Raw genomic sequence first — 24,689 nt, forward strand, 5'->3', positions numbered from 1 at the left:
GAAAATGCTTTCTCCTACGCACATGATAAATCCACGAGTTTAACCACATCTGTCTGAGAAAGGATGCTTTTCTAGAACAGCTGGTAGTCATTACTGGTTTGCAACTTTTTATCTTTAAGCAGCATTTTAAAGTAAAAACTCAATTTAAGCCGTTGGATTGGATCATCTAAAGACGTTAAAAGGACACCCACACAAAGACGAATCAAGACTGTCACTTTAATGCAATGGAGCCAACCGGTAATTTTAAATTAGCACAATAGTTATGAATCCATAAACAGTGCTTATGTGTATACAATACTTCCGTATGTACTGCTGGCAAACAACATGTTCTTGTTATGTAATATGTAGTGATCACACTGCATTAAAACAGAGGACGAAGTTAAAAATGATATATAATTTTATTGGTCATGTTACAACCCAGGATGCAAAAGTATGGCTACTGTGTTTTGTAATTTTAAATATCTGTTTCTTTTATCACTGACAGATTGCATTATGGTGTTTAGGTTTATATTTTTTGTTGTAATTATAACCAAGGAAGGCAACCGTTGAAAAAGAATTACGTAGGATTGTTCTAGTCCTCTGTTAGTCCCTCTAGAATGGTCTTAAAGGAAAATGGTGCAAATTTGTAGCCCGATCCTTGGTAGAACTTGTTCTGGAACTCAACCCTGTTGTGAACACACAAACCACGTAAAATGCAGGCTTTATTATTTTGAAATCGCATTGAGTCTAAACTATGAGAATCTTGGTTGGTATGCCATTATTGTTTACTTACTAATGTCAGATGAAGATGATATTGTGGGATGTTAAAATTATTTAATTCAGTAACAGTGCAGGGACCTTAATTTAGCATTCCTCATGAATAGCACTGAGAAGTTTTTGCAAATTAATATAAATAATAACAAAAATAAATCTAGTGTAAACTATATAAAACTACAATACAGATGAGATGACATTGTGAAGATGTATCTAATAATTATTGAAGGATGATTTTGGTATTTGAAATGAAAGCAACTGCATACTGTTGAAAATAGAATGAGCTTAATTTGATGTTTAGAATGACAGTATTTCATAGAGGGGCAGGAAGACTTTGGTGACAGCTATATATATTTTAAAAAATTACACCATTATGCCGACTTGTATGTATGTGTGTGATCAGTTACAGACATTGTAGCATACCAGTGCAGACGAAGTGCATGCAAGAAGGCAGAGAGACCCTCCATTACGAGCAGGATGGCAATTGTGAGCACAGCGAAGGCTGCGAAGATGAGGAATATCCCCACGCAGCCTTTAAAGCTGTTTTTGTGCAGCCCAATGTGCAACACCATGTGCCAGAGAACTTCTGAAAGCTCTATACACGAGCACATACACCCACGCACACGTACAAAATAAATAAAAACTGATATAAAATGTTCCTTAGCAAATCCTCCTTTATAGTTTACATAGTCTAGGAAATTGGTTACGTTTTACTAAAACAAGGCCCTTACCTCATGTTTGTGTAAATAGTTTAAATGATTTGTCATAAAGGATAATTATATTTTAATATTGTAGTTTTCTAACACACAATGGATCACAAAGTAATTCACAGTGCTGTATATGTGTACCATGTGCTGTATAGATAAAGGTGCAGCTCTGCAATTTCTTGCTCACACCACTGCTTGGGGAAGGGCCTCCACGAAACGGAGCTCTAAAATACCCTCTCCAAATATGGTTTTATTTGCTCTACATTACAATGCAGCAAAGTCTTTTGTTCTTTTCAAAGAACCAAAGAGTATGGATTCCTGCAGTCACGAAAGCTTCAAATCAAGATACAATACAGCATTTATCAATATAAAACAATTACATATGGAGATGTACTAAAGGCATATCCACAACCTGCATGTGCCAGGCTGAGGGCCCAGAGACGCAAGTAGGAAGCTGTGTTGGAAATGCAGCCCAGGCAGTACTCGATGGTGTGGATTGCTTGGTGCACAAACTCATCAGCAAAGTTGAACTCCTGGCACAAGACAGGAATGATCATGAGGTTTATTTTTCCTAGATTTTCATAATTGTACTATAAAAACTGTTTTAATTGGATGAAAACATCTTAAAGTAAAAACGCAATGCAGGACCCTCCTGAAAAAGGGTCTTACAACTCTGTGAATCTTCCTGTATAAATAAGTATATTTTTTCTGAGTATATTAATGACAGAGAACAAAATGAAAGGTGTTTGAAAAGGCCTGCAAACGTAAACTGGGCCATGTGGTCATACTTCACCTCATCATGCCCATGCCCATGCCCCCCATCTCTTTCATGCTCCCCGTTCTCTCCGTCGTCATGTTCAGTGTTCTTTGTGGGGAGCATTTGCACCTCCACTTCATCTCGATTTGCCACAGTCCTGTATGAAACATCCCTTACCTGGGCAGCACATACACACATTGTTGTCCATTGCAACTTGATGCATGCGTCAAATACATTGTTTTTCATAACAGCATGTTCACACAAGTCTGCGAGCACATAACTGCACATGTGGGCATGAGTATCAGCAAGAGTGCACACATTGGCAAATCGTGTGTACCTGCACACATACTTGCACGTATATTGGCACGCTGGGCAAACACAGCACAATTTTCTTTGATAAACCACAAAAACAATCCTTGTTCAAAAGGATTATTTCAATGTTATTTGTATTTCAAAGCTTTTTGGAAAACTTGTCTAAAGGGAATCCCTTAGATTTTTCCACAATGCTATGGTTGTTTTCTGTATAAACAGGGATGACAAAATGTCCTTTTAAGATATTCGGTCGGGGTCCAACAGGAAGACAGACTCACGTTACGATTTGACTTGCGATGCTTGGCTCTCAACACAAAGGGCTTGATAAGGAGCATCCAGGGCACGGTTATCACAGCCAAAACCACGAGGAAAGTCTGAACTTCTTGCTGCAAAAGACAAAAACACAAGTGGAGGTAATTTAAACTCTATAAAGCTTGAATTTTATACAAGGGTATCTGCACAACCCTTGTACGTTGTTTTTATATATATATTTTTGGCCAGTGTTTGTAATAAGGGAATTAAATTATACATGTGTACTTTCCTCTCCTCTAGATCTACCATGACTTTATCCTAATGTGTGGAAGATGGTTGATAGAAATGCAAGTCACATAGGGTTGGCCACATGTCCACACCTGGCTGTTGTAGAGAAATGGGGGCGAATCCTCCCCGTAGCTAAAGAGGAACATGTTGATAAAGTGGATGAGGATGCTTGGTGCTGCCTGGGAGTTGGCTGCACCAAACACGCACCACTTGTACACGATCATGATCAATAGGTAGCCAAAGAGTGCCAGCATGAAGATCATTTCTGGGATGAATTGCAGTACAACGTTCTCTGGCTGATGGAAGAACCTGTGCATGCCACAACCAGTGAAAAACATCGGTCATTCTCACAAAGTGTGCACAGTTTTAAGTGAAATACTTCCCGCATAAAAATTCACTTTGGATGTTGTCTGAGTAAAAAAGTTAAAACACTTTTGCTCAATTATAAGATTTGAAAATAATCAATACATTAGAGCGTAACTGAAAAGGAATATACAATGATGTTGAAATCATCAGTGTGTGTAACCTTTTGAAAGCCCTGATAAGCTGCGTGTTTAAGAATTCCACATAGAAAGTATGCAAAATTCATCCCATATTACGTCAACAGACCTCGTCAAAACTGGAGCTCATACCTCTCCCGAGAATGCATTAGACACTGATAAAATCACGTCTTTACCTCCAGCCGCTTATAGTATTGTGATGATAGTGTATTGTTGTCAAAAAATAACATGCCTGCAAGGTATACAAATCCTATCAATATTAAATAAACCTATAGGATATTCCCAATATAACATAGGCTTTTGCGACCAAAAAACATATCAGGATATTCCTAGTGTGCCCCTTCCATAAGTACTTTGGTTTAAAATAGTTTCAAGTGACATTAAGCAAGCCACTTCTTTACGTGAGATGCAAGAGTTATATTAGCATGACACAATTATGCAGGAAAGTGGGAACCTCACGTATGGTTGAAAAGCCCCAGTACCACTCCAAACGTCATCTGGATAATACCCAGGATGACGGACATCTTCATCTTGTACGAGTTTAAAAAAGTCAGCTTGTTCACAGCCACATTCCATATCTGTAGAAATTAGAAACTCAAATGTTGTCACCGCAAACCCACACAGGAAGGGGGTAGGAGGAGCGTTAATGCAACCCTGCTTATTATGTGACATAATAGGGGGATAGATGTGTGGAGAATCGCAATATGTTGTGGATCAACTACCATAAGTGTGAAATTCCTCAATGCATCCTCAATACAGGTGAGGTGCATATGAATGTGATGGAAATTCATTAGCGCACAGATATATATTTATGGATTTCAAGGGCCAAGTATAGTGTTGGAAATAATGAAAAATGCTCAGCAAACGAACACGGTTTTCCACATTGCAGTTTAAATCTTGTCGTGTCCTTGCAGTGTGCCAATTACTGTTCAGGTAATCGCCTTATGCTCTTAAAAAATATTTTAATGTAAGGTATATCGCGGAATGTGCAAAACTTGTGCAAACCATTGAAATCATTCATGGTGATGAGAGGAAAGCAGGTATGCAGAGCTTTTCAGTATAGGACTCAGTGATAAATGAGTACATGTTTGTTTCTTGAACTCAGTCTTGGGCATGTGCAATCAGCTGAAGAGTAGATTGTGAGCTGTTCATGGTAAACAGTAGTGTGGAGCTGGGCATAGCATGAGGTGAGTACGTGTTGTCGTTGAGACTCACGGGGTCAAGGCCAAAGGGATACGGCTGGCCAGAATAAACTCCAGGGATAGCAGGATCCAGCTGAAGCACGCTCGAATGGTGTAGAGTATGATTTCTGTCAGGGACAAAGCACAGATCAATAGGGCAACGTGCACTTCGACACTTGTAGCAATACTAATAAAATGTCTACAATTACAAATATACCACCCTTAAAAAAACATTACAACCCTTTAAAATAAAGTGCACAACCTCACATTCTGGCTTTAGTATTCTGTCAATATCAAACGCAGTAAAATAGCACATACATTACTCTGTCAAGTAAGATTGCTTTAAGTTATTCTGAAAAAATACCGTAGGCTAGACATTCTATTTAACGTGTCAAAATCTGGAATATGGATAATGGCATTTGATGACTGCGATGTTGATCGTTAAATTCTCCATAAAACATGCATGGCTGACATAGTGTTAGGACTCACCCCCATGGTCCTGTGGGATGGAACATGGCATTGACACTCCAGCTGGAGCCGAATATGTCGAAGGCCTTGGAGAAGCAGTCATTGTAGATGAGGCCCGTGTACATGGAGAAGGCTCCCATCAGCAGGATGATGTAGCGGCCACCGAAAAATGTATTCCAGATCTGAATGTCACGCATGTCATGGCAATAAGATAAAGGTGAACAGTATGACAGGGCACTGTCATTAACCAAAAAGCAGTAGCAGCTCTTGGCAGTATGTGGTTACATGTTTTAAAGGTGTGTTCGCTCAATTTAGCTTGCTGCTGAAAATAACAGTTTCGTCAGGCATCCCGAGGTCCAGCTGCTCAAATGCTGTATATGAAGATCACCTCATTGTCTGACTTGGTCTCAGTGAGGCTCTTCTCGTAGATCACCATGAATAACGCTGCTAGGAACATGATCAACCCATGCCCGAAATCGCCGAACATCACAGCGAACAGGAAGGGGAAGGTGATGATAGTGTAGGGAGCTGTTGGGAAACACAATAAGTGTTGGCTTGTAAAATTAAACACACGAACAGCCTACAAGATGAGCCATACCAATACAGACACAACTCGCAGTAGCAACAAAGCAATTACTTTACAATAAAGTAAAATTGCATTTTTAAAACAATATATAGAAATAGCTCAACTGATGTTTTGCTTTTACAGCAATATAAACCAGTTTAAATTAAAAAAATGCTTATTTTGCATTGACACTGAATGGGGCCTACCAGGGTTCATCTCGAGGTATTTGCTCACGCCATACGCATCCACGATGTTCTGAAAGCCTGAGGTGAACTTGTTGGTGCGATTGAAGGTGGGTGGAAGCTGCTTGGTGGTCATGCGGTTCAGTATGGGGGGCATCACGGCCCCACTCTTCTCCTGCAATAGGTGGCACGAATTAGAAAGAGTGTTAGGGATGGGGGAAAGCAAAACATCGGCAACATCGAAGTGTTTCCTTGGATAATATTATAAATCATTTGTTTTTTCAATCTTTTGGAAAGGAGACTTAAGATTACAGCTGAGTGTTGATTGTTCAATAACAGCCTTCTCTGCCTTGTTATTATCAGATTTTCTTTCTAGTTTATGAATAGTTCTTCATTATTTTCTTCGATAAACATTACTTTTGAATATGCACATTGCTCCTTCCCGTAATATTGCTCGTGAAAAAAAAGGATAGAATATCGAAAAAACTGCGATGTTCTTGTTCTGAACTTTTTAGTATATGTAAATGTTTTTCACTAACAACATCGAGTGTTCAAAATATCGTGCGTTTTTTCTTTCGACGTCCCATCCTTAATGAGCATGCAGCGCACATCCTCGCATCATCACCGAGGGACTACTCTGAATGAGGGAAGCCCTCACTCAGGCGGAGCAACCTGAAACAAGTAATCTCCTGGAGCTCAGCAGGGGGCTCACTTGAGCTGAGCAAAATGTGTCAGGCCCAAGGTTACAATAGCTCTCTGGGCAAAACGCACTAAATAATACATATTTTACGAATAGAACAACGTAAAGGATTGTGCGATGCCTTTTTAATAATTGAAATACACAGAAATAAATGGGTGCATGACTTAACATGAATCTTCCTGTAGTGGCTACACACTCAGTCACGTGACATATTCGACGAACGAAACCCAAAGCACTTCCATACTTACATATTACGAATTCTCTGTGTGTCATCCACTGTTTTATTTATTCAAAACATTAACCAACTTGTCTTCTGTCATGGTGTCATGTCCCCGCATTATTTGTGCTTTCAGGTGTTCGGTATGTCGACTTTTAAACCGCCTGTATATTTAGAAGCATATTTAATTTAATGTACATTTGCTATCCATGCAGTACTCACCGTGCCAGAAACGAGGGCGGCCTGGATGGTCTGGAGGTCCAGGACAGGACACCAAATTTCAGCAATGTGACACTTCTGAGTGACATCAATGTTGCACATGTTGAGCGTGTGGTAGATGGCCTTCATCTTCTGCACTTTGGTTCTCCACTCATACAGAGTCTCAGCAGCTGAGGCCAAGGCTTGCTGCCTGTGCATCTCCGTCTGGCCCAGCACCTACCCCACATGAGACACGCACCACAGTTGAGGCACCAGTGTGGATTTCAAATGCCATCACTGTGGTGTCAGGATTGACCAAGGACGAGGTGAGACGAGCTGTGAAGACTGTCTGCTCATCAGGGTGGGACACTGGATGTATGCCATATGTTAGTTGCCATGAAAAGTGGTGCAAGGTGCGGTGTGTGCACTACAAGGCAAATTGTGCATGGTATACACGTGGTGCCTGGGCGAAATAAGAGGCATGGGTATTCAAATGTGGATTGGAGTCCTCACCGACTTTAGGTCCTCAATGCGTGTGTTGACATTCGCCACCATGTCTGTGCGCTCCTGAATTGAATCTGGGCACGGATAGATGGTGGCTCGGAACCTAGAGACACGTTACACAGCACAATCATAAGCTGAGCTCTGAATAACAGTGAAGTGGATCAGAATAACTTTTTTGGCATTTTTGCGAACAGGATAGAAGTACAATAAACTGCAGTTGACTCACCCATCACAAATTTTGTTTACTTTGCTCTTCAGCTGGTCTCCTTGGAAAAACACAATGAACATGTTCTTGTATATTTGCTCTCCCTAGAAATAAGAAAATGGAGAGTGAGTCAAGAGCAAATTTCAACACAAAATGGTTCCATATTTCAAATCTGCCTCTTCCAAATCCAGACAATGTTGAGCAATATAAATATTTCATAAACATTCACTGTATAAACTAACGTTTTATTGATAATTTCATTTAAAAAAACCTACCTTATATTTAATACAGTTAAAAGACAACATCTGCAAAATTTTATGAATAACCAAAGCTAAATTGTAATTACTCCCATATGATGGCAGGATATAAATTGTTATTACAGTATTACTAATACTTGGATGAACGTCTGCTTGAGAAAACCGGATGTTGTAATGCTTGGGATGCGAGGTACCTAGAATATGGCAGTAGAGCAATATATTCCTGAATTAATCTATGCAGAGCTTTGATAATTATTGTCCCCCCGTAAGCAAGAGCTTGTTTCTGGGTACTTCAGTTTCGTCTTACACGCAAAATTTTCATGAATAGACGTGGAAAAACAATCCAATGCAAGGCCCTCCTGAAAATTAGTCCTCAGACTAAGTGAAGCTTTGCTGGGAGTTAAAGGGCCTTAATATTACATAGGGCATGGGTTCTGTTGGGAAAAGTGGGCGTCGGTAGACACGTCGCTGGTCAATACTAACGTCAGAGTGGCAGCCAAAAAAGACGGAACGCGCCAGATAAAATCAGCTTGTGTGTATGTACATGATGGGTCACTACATCCCAGCACCGTGAGCGACTGTGGCGACATAGGGATGCCTGCATCCAGCAGCGGATTAGTCATGTCTGATGATGACGATGGTGATGAATGGAAAGGGATATGGCAGTGGTGTGCGTGAAGATGGGGAGGAGGCCGCACCGTGACGGGGTCCTCGAGTGGCGTCTCGATCTCAGAGTGCCGGAACAACACATTGCCGTGGCAGAAGCGCCACAGCAGCCGCTCGAAGGCCGACACTCGATCACGCATGACCACACCCGTAAGGAAGCTACACAGCAGCATCCGCAAAAGAAAAAAATCGTCATTGAGTGACAAATGTAAGGTCTATTTTGTTACAAATTCTCTAATACGTTCGACAAATCACTGTTTTTGCCTCGCCATTGGTGCGGTGGTGCAATGGTGAGCGCATTGTTCTACGAACGCAGCGGCCTGAGTTCAATTCCTGGCCAATGCCGACATCGTGTTGAGTAATATCTGAACCAGCCCTGGGCTTCTTCCCTTCATCAACTTGTACTGACCAGTGTGGTTAAGTATGGCCAAATAACACATACAACTGACACAGCATGGGTAGGCCTTCATCCCGCAAAGAATCAAGCTGTAAATTAAATATTTTACATTAGTTTATCCTCCACCATAAAAGTTTATATTAAACGTGATTAGAGAACTGAGATGTAGAGAGGACAGTGAGTCATGTGATTCACCCAAGCTTGAGAATGTTGCCCAGTTGTCCTGCGGTTGATGGCGCATCCATAAGCCTCTGCATCTCATCTGTCACTCCGGTCTCAAACATGCTGAAATCAGCCTGAAAAGCATAACATTCTCATTACACGACTGAATAATATATGTTTTTTAATTCACAATTACTGTTACAGTCATGCAGAATTAGAATCTGTATTTATCCTGGAGAAATCCGATGAGCTATGAAGCTTCTTTGTCACAGATGTCCAGCAGGAGCAAGTCATGAAGTTACAAGAACAAAATGCAATCAATGTTAAATAATGTAGAAAATAATTTGGAGTCGATATAAATGCAGTACCATAGTGTGAAATGAAATACATGCGTAGCATACCAGGAAAAGTATGATTTTTTTTTTTATAATTCACAAGTTCGTAACTGATGTGTCATTTAATCTGACTGGGCATGTGGTGGCCTATATTAATAGCCCATTTTGTGAAATATCATTTACAACCTTTATTGTTTTAGAGTTCAAAACTGCAAAACAAATAAAAATGTATTTTTATCAGCTATACATTTTAAGAATCCATAGGCCAATAAGCCCTATATATAGGTAATTTGAGAGCGCCTGCATATTATACGATCCAAAAGCCCCTTGTATTGTATGGATGTAATATGAATTATGTACAGTACTTTGTCATATGACATCACGAAGGAGCCAAGTGCTGCCTATGAAACACGATTCAGTTGTAGATTTTGGGCAATATGTGCTCACAGATGAAAAAAAGTTTAAAAAAAGACTGAACAACCCATGCACAGTGCAATGTGTAGGGTATGTACAGCCTGGAAGAAGTCGTTTATCTTGTCCAGAAGTTGTTGTAGCTCTGTGAGTTCCAGGAAGTTCAACTTCAGCATCTCCTGGTTTGAGTTCACCTCCTTTAGCTCCATCTCCAGCCTCTCGAGAAGAGACTGTCAGCGCACATGTCACGCGAACATGTGCAAACAATGACACGCAAAGGCCTTCATTAATAACCATTTTAATTTCACTCTCATTTGTGTGCAAGATAAGATGGAAATATTCCACATGAACCAAACAAGCGACTCGTAATGGTTGAGAATCTATTACTACCACTGCAATGGCTTATTTATTGGAAAATATAAATGACGCTATTATTTATATTAATGTCTCTGTCTGAGCATGGACAGACAGCGGGAAAGCATGAAATTGTGACGTATAATTTGAGAAAACATTTTACAATCATGCCTTAAAATGGTTTTATAATTATCCACATGCTGTGTGCATTCAATAGTTATTTTGCATACACACATTGGCTCTGAAAATGCATTTTCGGTGGTAAACGTGTGTGGAATCTAGAAAACCAAAATGGAATTCCGTGTGGCATTATTGTATGCAATAATGTGCTGGGCTTGCTGGTTTAGTAACTTTGTAATATATTGGACTGTAGTAAAAACTGCCATGCCAAATATCCCTTGGATCTCTTTTAGGAATGACGGGAGTGTTTATGCAAATGAGTCGGTCTCACAGTCTCAGCACACACAGTGTGAATCGGCAATCAGCCTGCACATTACAGCTTGTCGCCACACAACAAATTATCTTGTTTTTTTATGGAGTAAAATAGAATCACCTCCTCACCTCCAGATCTATCATCTCCCGTGGCAGTGGAGCCTCCTGATTGCTGTGTTGTAGCTTTACGGTCATGTTAGACTTAGAAATTTCCTTCTCCAAGAACCCTGAAAGTACGCACACGTTTACAAAACACATCAGGGACCATCTGGGCCTCGACAGAGCCAGAATTTTAGACAAATAAACATTGGCCCTGATCCATAGTTTCCATTCTCATTAAAGTTTGTAGCGCACGTTGACATGTCTCAGGACTTAGCGTGCATTAGGTGTATTATTGAACACTCGGAAATGTCGTCTCGTTTTCCTGTCACTCTTGAGGATATGAGCTATGCAAGATGAGTCTGATCTTATTGTATTTCCTAAACTATTAGATTGCCCCCTCCAAACAAAACAGGTCAATAGCTGACAAGATGATACCTCACAGCGATGTATCTAGAAGACAAAGACAGAGATCCCCCGCATATATACAAACACGTGTGCATATATATGCATCAATATATATCGGCAAATGCGGTTTTCATATTCTTTGGGTCTTTCGGTAAAGTCTTTCGGTAAAGTCACGAAAGCTTTAAGTCAAGATTTAAATGCGGTTTTATCCATTTATTTAACTAGCACAGGCAAAACAACCTACAATTATTCATGGTGCTGATCGGGTAATACAAATCTTGTAAATTTGTACTGTCCAATAATAATGTTATGAAAACGTGGACTCGTGTTATATTGTTCATCAACTAATTCTTAAATCGATATAAATGCTGCACCGGGATATCATTTAAGTTAACTATCAACTCTCTGTATTGAGCAGAAATTACGCCATTGCAATCACTCTTGTTTATCTCTGTACACCACTTTACATAAAACGCTTGAAATGTGTATTTATTCATTATTATTATTAAACAAGAGCCGACTAGAAAGCATGAGCGATGGGTAGACAGGGTCGGGGGGGGGGTATGTAGATGGCAAGCCCCAAGCCAGTGTAAAGGTTAAGGTGGCTTGGGCTCATGATGGTGAACTCTTACGCAGAATCCTCTCCATCTCCTCGCATCGCCTTACATCGTTCACGTACTTCCTCTGGAAGAGATTGACGCCAGCATTCAGCTGCAAGAGAGAGGACATTGCAAGTCACTGGAGTTCGGAGCAATTCAAGTTGAACAAAAAGAAGGCATCGACGTGGAGGGATTGTTAACCTAAGTTTAACAAATTTAGTTTTATATTTCATCGGCAAAAAACTAATGGAAACGTGTAAGTATGCGTTTGTGCATTGATGACACAATGAGATATGGTATTAATTCTAGATTTGAAGCTTTCGTGACTGCAAGAATTCATACTCTTAGGTTTTTTCGGTAAAGTAACGTAGGTGACTACGTGAGATATGGTATTTCAAATGTGTGAATGTCATCATGCGCCGTCGCTAAAACTAAAACATATTGGTTAACGGTGACATCGGCATTTTCAACAGTATCAAGGTGACTGGCCGAACCAGGTGGAGAATAGACTTTCCGACTGCCGCTGGTGCCTCCCCAAGTCTTTCCTGTTTTTGGAAACAACGAGTGACCCCCGGGTTTAAGTTCATAACACGGAGGGGCGGGGGGTCCACTCTATACCGGGGGCGGGGGGGCACTCTATACCAGGTCTGTGTAACGGTGTCAACGGTATGAGAAAAAAAAACCCAAATGTCATTTGTTGAGGGCAAGGAACATTACAACTGGATTATTTTCTATTTGGTTATTTTCACGAGTAAACCCATATGGCTTTAAAGGTTATGGAAATATTCCCAATGCAGGATTTGTGTAAATTCCACAGTGAGCTCATTTTCTTTCCATAGCTGAAGTCTCCCTCTCTGCAATCCCTGAATGCACCTCATTGCTCATTCTATATTGACAAATTTGTCAAGACATCAATTCGTTGCTTAGTCTGCGAGGCTGCAGTGAAGCACGGGAAAACACGAGGAAATTAATTAACATCCCTCGCGGGTTGACACTCACGTCTCGGAACTGCACGAGGCCAAGCTCGCCCAGCTCGCTCACGCAGCTGTAGGCAGCCTCGCTCTGCAGGAACAGCTGCGCCAGGCACATCTCCTCGCTCCGGAACAGGGAACCCATGCCAGAGCGAGATGCACTGCACAGAGATCGGCAAAGGCACACGCTGGCATAGTGAGCGGACGAACAACACGCACACTTTGCACACGTCATTTGGCTCTGTTGATGGTTTATATCCTGGATTACCGGTAAAGCATGAGCCACTCACATGACATAAAACCCACAAATTGTATAGCTATTACAGTATTCATTGAATTCCTAGTCGTTTGTACGTAGCTGCCAATAACATATTTTCAGGCTGCTGTGCTTGCTATACGGGCATAGTCACAGCCTACCAAAGATATTGTTCTGCTCTAAATTTATGAACATGATCTGAACTCCAGAATTCACGAAGGATAGGCTGTCAAACTCTGTACATTGTTAATAGTAAATATATGCCGTTAATTACTGACAACTATGATTTAAAAAAAAAACAGATACAAAGGCTCCATACTAGTAGCTATTAAGCCTGATGAATATCTGTGAGAAAAAACATGTGGATGTAGGAAAACATGCAATAAAATACTAACATAAAAATAACTTTTATAAATGAATATAAACAATACGGTGCATGATAGCCTAGGCAACACACACACACACACACTTTGATGAGCTTGATATGAACGTGTGCTCACACACCTGCATCCAGTTGTTGATACAATGGCACAATGAACCATCTGGGCCTTACTATGAAGACCACACTGTTCAATACGAAAAAGCCCCAAAAGCTAAATTAAAGACCTTCGAGCATAAAAAAAACCATGAACATTATTAGCAATCACTAGACTGCCGCGGTTCTCTGTGCTTGCGAAGCCACACATGCACTTCAATCTGATGGCTTCCAGCTCCCAGATACAAACATGAACATGAGAAGCAACCACTACACCGCCGCGGTTCGCTGTGCCTGCGAAGCCACACATGCACTTCAATCTGATGGCTTCCAGATCCCAGAATTAAAGAGTGAAAGCCCTCGGGCCAAATCCTGCCTTTCCAATGAACTACTCTGCTGTTGATTGAGGCGGGAAGGTAACCTTGTGGTGTGGAAACATCAATGAATGTTTTTATCTGATTCTCAAAGGCAAGTGTTGTGGCCATCACACAATGTCAATATAACGAGCTCTGCAACAGACACAGTGTTCTGTGGTCTGAAAGTGAACAACATGTGGCCGGTTACTTGGGGATCAAAACACACACACAAACTCTTGATTAGCAAATTAAAATGAATGTAATTGCTACGATTTAAGTAATGGACTAAACAAGCCGTTATCATGAGAATAGGTTTTCCCCTTTTTTCTGGCAACAAAACAGGTGTTAAGATGTTAAAACACCAAACTGAAACCTTGTACAAGGAATCATGTCTGCATTAACCACATATACTTGTGGTCAGAATGCAAAAAAAAACATACTCTCATAATATATGCATTGTTTTTGAAACTGATTGGTCGACACCAGAGATAGCTTTCTTTCGAGCCTAGTCTCAAACGGTATTCGATCAGAGGACGCCAAAAGGCATCCTCTGGTCTAACACGCCTTTTGGCGTCCTCTGGTCTAACACCATTTGAGACTTGGCTCGAAAGAAAGCTGTCTCTGGTGTGGACCAATCAGTTTCAAAGCCAATGCATATACTATCAGAGTATGTTTTTGTTTGCATTCTGACCACTAGGATATGTGGTTAATGCAGACATGATTCCTTGTAAAAGGTTGCATTTTGGTGTTTTAACATCTTAACACCTGTTTTGTTGCCAGAAAAAAGGGGAAAACCTATTCTCATATTTTGGTACTGGCAAAGGAGGTTCCATGATGAAGCCGTTATCATTGTTTAGGTCATTAAGTTTATCACCCATTTCTATTGTTGTAAAAAATGTATAATAATTGAAATTATAATTTAGATTTGTAACGCGCACACAGCATTCACTTACTCTGGTAGCGAAAGAGAACGACTCAGAGGTGTGAGGAATCACAAACAAGCGGGACCGCTGCCATGCAATGAACCGGAGCCAACAACTGCCCGAGCTCTGCAGGGTATATGACACCTTGATGCCCATGGGAAGGGAGCATCCACATCATGTGTGTGATCCACCAACCTCCCCCTCCTGCTTCCACAGGACTGGATAACAGGCATGCACCACGACTGCCTAAGCTTAAAACTGAGCTAAGTAGATCTTCGATTTAAAGCTTTCGTGACTGCAGGGATTTATCTTCTTGGTTCTTTCGGTAATGTCACGTAGAAGGGAAGTAATAAAATAATAAAAATAAAACATAATAAAATAAAATAATTCTCACGACGTTTCGGCTACTTCATTCTTCACCTGAAGACGGCTGCTTGCGTTGTAGCCGAAACGTCGTGAGAATTATTTTATTTTATTATGTTTTATTTTTATTATTTTATTACTTCCCTTCTACGTGACATTACCGAAAGAACCAAGAAGATAAGTAGATCCTGTTGCTTTTGTGATATAGTAATCCATTACAAGTCAGTCTCGTTTAATGCTCTTGGATTAACCAAGTGATAGATAGCCCACTGTTTTGTACATTGAACTTAAAATGAAATATTGTGGAGCCCAAAAGATTCCTGGCCATTTTATCGAAGCAAAACTACTCTGGACTATTTATATTTTACATTCAGACTATACTTTTTTTATTTATATTTTTGACCATCTGTCAAATTGGTGTAAAGTAAATGTTATATCCAGAACTGCAGCAAAATATACTGTTCATGGTTTCAGCTACTTTATATTTACATGAACAACCACACTGAATGCTTGAAAACAAGTCAACCGTGATCTTGGACGCAAAACAGTAGGTCCTCCAGAACACAATCCTGAGTTCATTCCATAGGTCCATCATTTCTTGTGCATTCTCTCAGCGTTAAACCACTGAAGCGGTTTGTATAAATTGCCGATTGAAATGTTTCAACATGTGAATTTTGTGTTGATGTTTATTTGGCATTATTTGAATGACGAAACTGTTCATTTGGTTGTGTGTGCAGTACACGTTGAGCAACCAAGTATTATGTACTCACGTGGTGTGTACTCACGGGTATCGTTCTTCGGTGCTGGATGATCTGCGACGTCGCTGTGCAGTGATTTTCTCTCGCGGACTTCAGAAGCAGATAGGTATTTACAAAACGAAGTTTTTGCAGGTAGCTCCTGCTGCATGCTGTGCACTGACTGCATGGTTTAAATAGTGTGGAAACCGGTTTTTAGGTCACGGGGGTTGCTGTAGCACGTCCATGCAGGTGAGTGCAGGTTTTGTCCGTGTCACATGGTGCTTTCAGGTATGTCTGAACCTCCCCGACTACCTGCGTTCAATAAGAGGACCAAGCACAGGCAAGAGGGCATGCCTTTTCTTCTTGACCTACACAACTCTTGCCAATGACTATACAGTCCTCGTGGCTAAATACTGCTGGTACAAAACGCTATCTCGGTGTTCGTATCATAGACCTGGTTGCATTCTTTGAATATGATTCATATAACATTGGGATGACATCCGTGAATATATCTAAAAGAAAATTTTGGGTGTGATTGAAGGTATATGTGTGTGGCCTGACACATTTGACCCAACTTTGGAATGTTGCTGTTATTTTTTAAACATTGCTGTGAACGGACATAAGCAGGGTTGATGACTGATTTTACTTGTATTAGGAAGTGTATAATTCATAAAAAATATATCTATGTCGAGGGTTGAAGTTATATTAGTACAGTGGGTATTAACACATGATAAGAGCAGTGGGTGATGAGTGGCATTATTTCATGTTCCTGGTTTGGGAGACTTACACACATTTCTAGTTTCCCAGACTAAGGGTTTATTGTATGATGTTACAAACGTCTAATCGGTATTGAGTTACATAGGCAATTATGTTGGCCACTTTGAAGCTGTTTTTCATCCTGAGAGGTAGGGGGTTTGGGGGAACTTAGTCATTTTCGAAAACATTCATGTCCACCCAGGTTGTTACAATCTGCAATATACATGTGTATATTTCATGGACAATAGCATCTACATTAGCAATATATTTTATAGCTATATATTTTATGGACAGTTAGGAGCATCTTTGACATCTTTGACGGTATGCTTTTTACTCCATTCAATATTGTGAAATTAAAAACAATTACTATGGATCCATAATTGTCTTTGGATACCCACATGAATACTCTGATACAATCCATTGATAGATATACTGAGATTTTGGTTCTTGTTTTTGTTAATCGCTCAGTTAAATCATTGTAATGCTTTGTTTTATGGTCTTTGTGATTCTGAGGTTGGCTTCAGCTGGCTCAAAATTCTGTAACCCGAATGGTTTTTCCAGTGTTTTTGCACATTTTCAGAGGCGGGCACTTTCACTGATAAGACATTAGTGTGAGGGCCGCCACATATTTGAAATCATTGGGTTTGACATTTGTGTATTGTCGGGGTGGGGGGGGGGTGCACATCAGGGGCCACACTAAAGGCCACCAGGGGCCCTTCAGTGGCCTCATGCCCTTGGAATAAAGAACACTGGCTTATTCACACACGTCGCTCACAACGTGCATTACTCTGGTTCTTAAATCACTGCCCTGGCTTCCTTTTAAATGAACGATTTCTTAAAAAATAAAATCCTTAATTTTATTTTTAAACAACGGTTTTATTAACAACTTCGTTTAACTCACGGTCGAGAAGTACGTCAATGGCACCTGAGACACGCGGCGCCTGCTTTTTGTGCGAGCCGATTCCACCGTTTAGGGACCGCGGCGTTTTTGACCTACACAAATATATATACAAATAATAAGGCGTCCATGCAAAATGTTAATTGCTTCAAAGTAGCGCATTAATTGATGTCACCGGATCTGAGTACGTGTGCAAAATGTGGAATTGATTGGACAACGGGAAGTGCACGAAATTTTTATTACAAGATTTGACCACGACAGAAGAATCAAGTTAAGTGAAACCGTTGAAAAAACCCTTAATACTCATAATGCCCTTCATGGTATTTGGTCTTCATATTTACAATAATTGTTGGCACCTTGTGCTCCTAGATCAGGGGTCGGCAACCTGCGGCTCCGGAGCCGCATGCGGCTCTTTTGAACCTTGACCGCGGCTCCGGGGCGGATGCTAGCGAGGGGAGGAGGCGCACTGTGACACCTGCTCTGGCGTTGCCGCTGCTGACAGGTCGCCGCTCCGCTCCACACTGCCCGCCCGGTGACAGGCAATAACGTTGCCGTTGCTTTGTCACATGTTTGGAAGAAGTAAAAACCTTCCTGGGCAACAAAGAGCTCACCTTTGCTGAGCTGGAACAGCCAGAGTGGCTGGAAAAATTACATTTTATGGTAGACATGACAGCACATCTAAACACGCTAAATACAACCCTTCAGGGGAAAGGAGGCACAGCCCTGCACATGCTGGAGGAGGTTTTGGCATTCGAGCGCAAGTTGACAGTGTTTGTCAAAGATTTACAGAGAGGTACACTGTCTCACTTTCCCTCTTTGAGAGAGTTCAAACAAAGTCATGATACGATAAATTTGGAATATTTCAAGTCTGCAATCACCACAATGCAAAGTTCGTTTGGGAAACGATTCTGTGAGTTCAGAGAGGAAAAAACGACATTATCCTTCCCTGTCACTCCCCTGGCGATCGATCCATCCCTATTGAATATGACTGCATTTGCAGGTGTAAGTCAACCTGATCTTGAGATGGAACTGGCCGATATAGCCGACAAAGATATATGGGTGTCCAAGTTCAAATGCTTGACCGCTACTCTTGAGGATGTTGCCCGTCAGAAGGCCATTCTGGCTCAGAATCATAAATGGAGTGATATTGAAAACCTTCCCAAACAGGACAAACTTGTATTCGAAACATGGAATGCCATCCCCAACACTTATATAAACATGAAAAAGTATGCATTTGGAGTCCTGTCGATCTTCGGCTCCACATATGTATGTGAGCAGGTCTTCTCCAACATGAACTATATTAAAAACAAACATCGATCACGCCTCACAGATGACAGCTTGCAAGCCTGTGTGAAAATGAAGGTGACGTCTTACAGCCCTGATGTGCAGACACTGTGCACTGAGGTTCAGGAGCAAAAATCCCATTAACCAGGTAATTTAGCTATTAATTTGCAAACATATATTTTACATTGTTAAGTGAAAAAGTCATTTTTTTATTCAGATTGACAGCTGACTGCACGATCCTATATATATAGCAATAAGGTAAGAAACAATATATGCAGTGTTATATTTGTTTTAAATGTTGCAATGGTTTTGCGGCTCCCAGTTTATTTTTTCCTTCGGAAACGGGTCCAAGTGGCTCTTTATGTCTTAAAGGTTGCAGACCCCTGTCCTAGATAAACCTTGAGATCAGGGAATGCAGAACTCTTTTGTAGGTTGTAGAATTCTTCTAAAATCAGTAACGGCAAGGGCTATTCGTTCCTATGCTCACAGTGCAGGCACAACAAAAAAATTTTATTACTTATTCGTCTAAGGTTCTTTTTGAGCTGGATTGATTGGTCAATGGATTTTTCAGTTTTATTTTAAAGCATCCTTGGAATTTTTTGCACAAAGGGCACTTTTAAATCACGCTGTATTGTGCTGAAAATGCCTTAATAACTCCTTACGATTATGACAATGCCCACAACCATCCTCTCGAATGGTGATCTCTGGACCAGCCATGGCCCTCAGCAGTATATGTCAGGGTACATGGTCATATGTGAGGATGATGCCAACGGTTTGATTTTTGTCAGGAGACTGACTGACAAAACTCACCCTTTGTGCACCTCTGGGGCCCAAGCAGTGGATACTCCAGGTGTCTAAAACTCGGCCTGCTAGAGGCAGCCGAAAGTGGACAGGGTCACACTGGCTGGTTTCTTCCAGACATGCAATGCCATGCAATGACATCTTGACACAAGTCTAATTTTGTCAATGCAAGGTTGAATAAATTGTGCAAGTACAAAAATGTAAACGCTTTGCATTTTATCAAGTCAGTTATATGTAATGTGGCATAAAATATATACTTGTATTATATAATATTGTTTGGCACATGGCAAGCACATTTTGAATATTAACCTGTTTATCTGTGGTTTTAATAATCATAAATATAATTCTCTATGCTTGTTCAAGCAGGCTTATAGTAGTCTCTGGACTTGCTCAATGTCACTTTTGTTTCAACCGACTTCAATAACAAACACTTTTCACTACCAACTGTAGAGTGAAAACCATTTAAAAAAATACAAACTCCGGAGGAGACAAAAGTGTCTGCAATCTGTGCTTTTATTTTTGTTTTCAAGTCCCATTAAAAATATTATTTTAATTCCCTTACTTAAATCATGTAAACAATTTTACACATTTTTAAAATGACAGATTTTAATCTAGCATAATCTGCATAAAACGGACATGTTTTATTTCAGGAATAATGTGGTAATTATTTTTGGCGTTTAGTGAGAGTAAGAAAAAATTGCATTTGTTTCGTTAAATTAGTTCACTGTAGTCAGAAAAATGCAATACAATGGAGGCCTTTGCACCGAAGTGGAAAGTTACAAGACAATTGAATTACAGACCTGTAAAAGTTACAAGAAGCAAAAGTACAAATTATATATTTCTTTGATAACGGCTTGTATAGAGCCTTAAGTTGGCACATTTTACAGAGCAAGCAGTGACCTGTGAGCCTTCATCTAAAATTTTTTACTAAAATATAAAAATGTTGCTGGAAGTATTTAATAAAAAAAATGTTATTATTGGCCATTACAAAGATTTTGTCTCCAAAATAATGATTATTTTTGCATAAAACACACTTTGGGCCACCGCAAAATAATGCAATCATCATCAGCCATTGTCTACCCACTGCCGGATGAATACCTCGCCATATAATTCAATCAAGCATGCAATTCAGATCCAAATGTTTAATCACAGTGAGCGCAGGGTGTCACTCTTCTTGGAGTTTTTCCTGCAGGAGCTGATGGAAGGAGAATGGCGTGAATTTGTATCCAGTCCCAGTGTAGAATTTGTTCTGGAACTCCACCCTGGAAGGCACATTCACCCACATAGTCCCTATGAGTACAAGTGCACATTCTAGATTTGAAGCTTTCGTGACTGCAAGGATTCATACTCTTAGGTTTTTTTTCGTGACTTTACCGAAAAAACCTAAGCGTACAAGTGCACAGTTTGTTTGATGTTTTGCTTCTTGGATCTTCTACATTAATCATATGCAACACAGTATGTGATGATGTACATCACAATTATTTAATTTAAAAAAACGTTTACTTTGGAAATTATATATATTTTTGTAATGCCGACTTTAATCTTAAGAATAATGATTCTTGAGATCGCAGTTCGTATTAATGCTTAATACCGTATTATCTGTACCAAAATTATGGTGGAGATTTTTTCATACGAATTAGAAGGTATAACTCATTGATATCAGAAATATAAACACTCCATGGACCAAACACAGTTGCATTCCCGTACATTAAAACAATATGCCTTCTACAGTTTGAGGAATTATTGTTTTGTTGAAGTGCATGGTTTCCCATGGTAATAATATGACCTTTGTTGTTCAGGAAAGCCACTCTGAGAGCCTTACTATGAGATGTTTGACCAATTCATTACGAGTAATATACTGCATAAAATACAGACCAGTTATATTACACCTCTGTAAAGCAAATTTAAATGCCTAAAACATAGTTTTAAACAGTGCAAGTCTCTGGTAAACAAACATATAATTGTAGTTATATTTTCTTAAAGAGCACATGCATATATTTAGTTTTACCATACATTATTTTAGTTTAACTTTGGAATTTTAAATAATTATATAACCTTATAATATTTGTACAAATTAGTATCTCAGCACTCCTACCTTTAAGCTTATCCACTAAGTATGAAAATGATGGCTGCTTGTGAATGACATGGCCATACATGGATATGATGCCTTATCCTTTAAAATAACCAGCCAGGCTTGTGGTATCAAGATTAAACTGCATTCCATTACCCACCACTACATTTCCCAATCTTCCCCCTCCTCCTCAGTACAAGGCTTATTTTTCTCTCATGAAGATAGCAATCTATCTAGCTTGCTCAGAGCCAGTACTCATTCAGGTTGGTCTCCGGCAGCTCAAACCAAGTTAAACCTGCTCCCAATCATTTTAAATATATGCTTACACAAGCGTCAGCATGCACAACATATGCAAAAACATATAAATATGTACACTCGTGATTTGAATAAACTGATGTAAATTGTATTGTTTTTACTTTATAATAACGACAATAAAACCATAGTAAAATACAACAAGTACAAAAGTCTCAGTATTTTCTTTACAGAATCAGCAGTAAAATGGGAAATATGGGGATAGGATAAACATCAAAACATTCAAACAAAACATAAGGTACCCTACGTTGAGCTGTCAGGAACCCATCGACGATGTGGTGCAACCAGTACAAATAACAACGATAGGACCATTGAAACATTTAAACCCATTGCATGAAAATGTATGAAGGAGAAACTAGGAAATTATTCACTGAAGCTTACTCCTGCGTGGCAGAGACAGAAAATGGGAACGCAGGAATGGGCCCCAGGTCTGACTAAGCCCTATCGATTCCTTCCGCATGGCCGAGCAAAGCTGCTCAAGGCAGCTGCTTTCTGCATCAACCATGGCATGGTACCGTACTTCATTTTTTAAGCATATATTTAAATATAAAGTACAGTATGTTAAAATCTGGCTAAAGTGTCAGGCATGAGACTGAAAAGGCAAATATGAAGCAAAAACATTCGCACACCTTACATCCACATTTTTTAAAATTATAATTTTGTCCCCCAAAACTATGGCCCAGAGATCGATTGGTTTCAATCATCGGACAGACTCAGCCTAGAGTTATAAACTCCTTTAAGTATCACTCTATACACTTAAGGTATATGATGTCCATTAGCAGGGAAGCAAGTACAATGATTTTGATGTTTTGGAGTGTATTGCTAAAGCCAATTGAAACCAGGTAAAGCCCACTTCAAGCGACTAGCACATAATCCGGACAGTCCAACATGCCTTGTAAAGTGTTTGAGCAAAAATGTGTCTTATATTGTCCTGTAATGTTTGGTAGTGTAGTAGCATCTAGCACACCGCGCTACGAACTCGGTAACCCGCGTTGGATTCCCATTCACGGCCAACACCAGTGACGATTATCTGAACTGGTTCGGGCCTCCCCGAGGGGGAAACAACTTCAAATGACTGCCTGGTGCGGTGTGTAAAAACATCGTCACTGGGGAGACAAAAGTGATTGGGCGTGGTGCTGGTCACCCACCCCCCTCGTGTGCCGTGATGGCCTTCATAGGTGCTCACTAACAACACTTGCCTCAACAGCCTGTTAAGGCTATACGAGGGGGAGGGTCTTTGTTTGTAATGATTGGATCCAGTTTTGTAACTTGTTAGTCAAAGGCAGATTAAAAGAGGAATATTTTGAGCCTGAACGTGAGCAGAAAGTGGAGGGACTCTACAATGTGGACGGCCAGAGGAAAGGCAATCTCAGACTTTGCAGGCAGCAGCAGAGAGGGAGCAACCTCCCATTGAGTGAAGGTTAATTGAAGTGACAGAAGACATTGGTTACGAGAGTGTGAAGGAGAGTAAAAGCCATAAAAATTACAGTGGAGAGGTAGAGTGGAGGTTGAGGCCACTGAGGATCTTGAAGTTGACGAGAGTGATCTATCTTGCAGTTGTCATCATCAATGCAAGAAAAAGGACTACAATACTGGAGTATAAATAACGAAATCTCCAATATTTTAAGTTAAATAACTGCAAAATAATAGTTCATATTGGAATATGTATCTTAATGAGGGCATATCTAGAATGTTCATAGATGCTCCATTTGGTGTTAATTAAAGACTCTAGACTCCCTAAAAGTATCAGGGAAAATCACACTATAAACTAAAAGACAACATTCATGGGGACTTTTGTATCTCCAAATTTACATTTCAATTCAGTATCGTGGCTAAGTGATATAAACCCAACAACACACAGTTGCGCCAAGGGTACTAGCCAATAACAATGTTACGTGTGTTAAAGAATCAGTTGAAAATACATTTCAGCCAGTCTAATACATGTATAATGTCGAGGTTATCCATAACCGCTTAAACTATACTATGTGTAAACAACACTTGCAATGCTGCTTGGCTGCAACACAGCATTACATTCCTTCAAACTTAGCCAGAGGACAGACTCAGAATTGTTTGTTGAATCACAGTGTGTTTTGATAAAACAAGATACTTTTCTTTGTGTTGTATATATTCATGCTCTCGTAAATAGCCCTGAGGTATATCTTTTCTAAATGCAAAGAATGATAATTTCATTTTCAAAACGCAAGGGAAAAGTCTGGGTTGTGTTATCTTATATTGTTGGATTCCATGTGATGTGAAGATTAGTAATGCAAACACTGACTGGTAGATGTTAACCTCTCTCATACTCCCAGTGGATGGGTAAAAAAGCCTTCCAGCGTGTTTCATGGTATATGCGCCACACAATACGTTCATACAATTTCGTCTTCAGTAACGATTCCTATGGACTGAGACAACATCTTGTACCATCCTCTGTAGAATATATCTACAAAATTTAATTACGATTTCTTTTTTTTACTCAAACATTTTTACTTTCGAAACGTTATGATGCAGCTTAGCTACAGAACTTTGTTAGGTGAATACAAAAACCATAGCTGGGACTCTAAAAAGTAGGCAGAAGTA

At 40.0% G+C, this 24,689-nt stretch overlaps 2 protein-coding genes across 3 annotated transcripts in view; both read right to left on the reverse strand.

The window, feature by feature from the left end:
- Positions 1 to 488: 488 nt before the first annotated feature.
- LOC144937857 (V-type proton ATPase 116 kDa subunit a 4-like) lies at positions 489 to 16,110 on the reverse strand. The gene is made up of 21 exons (XM_078865382.1): positions 16,039 to 16,110; positions 12,909 to 13,041; positions 11,943 to 12,021; positions 10,933 to 11,030; positions 10,119 to 10,247; positions 9,305 to 9,405; positions 8,745 to 8,871; positions 7,811 to 7,893; positions 7,594 to 7,687; positions 7,105 to 7,317; positions 5,990 to 6,140; positions 5,607 to 5,746; positions 5,240 to 5,400; positions 4,785 to 4,878; positions 4,029 to 4,147; positions 3,162 to 3,378; positions 2,808 to 2,915; positions 2,254 to 2,394; positions 1,873 to 1,993; positions 1,177 to 1,348; positions 489 to 665 (listed from the first exon to the last, which is right to left on the reverse strand). The coding sequence occupies exons 2-21, from the start codon at positions 13,023 to 13,025 to the stop codon at positions 572 to 574; spliced, it is 2,559 nt and encodes an 852-aa protein (XP_078721508.1). The 5' UTR covers positions 13,026 to 13,041; positions 16,039 to 16,110; the 3' UTR covers positions 489 to 571.
- A 4,466-nt stretch (positions 16,111 to 20,576) lies between these two features.
- LOC144943197 (V-type proton ATPase 116 kDa subunit a 1-like) overlaps positions 20,577 to 24,689 on the reverse strand; it is a 228,886-nt gene continuing 224,773 nt past the window's right edge. For both annotated transcript variants that reach the window (XM_078870471.1, XM_078870461.1), the window contains one exon: positions 20,577 to 20,991. In XM_078870471.1, the coding sequence (XP_078726597.1) occupies positions 20,895 to 20,991 (97 nt within the window). In that variant the 3' untranslated portion in view covers positions 20,577 to 20,894. The remainder of the gene's footprint in view (positions 20,992 to 24,689) is intronic.

Source organism: Lampetra fluviatilis, chromosome 2 (genome assembly GCF_964198595.1).
Source record: "Lampetra fluviatilis chromosome 2, kcLamFluv1.1, whole genome shotgun sequence".
In the NCBI taxonomy this organism is placed as follows: domain Eukaryota; kingdom Metazoa; phylum Chordata; class Hyperoartia; order Petromyzontiformes; family Petromyzontidae; genus Lampetra; species Lampetra fluviatilis.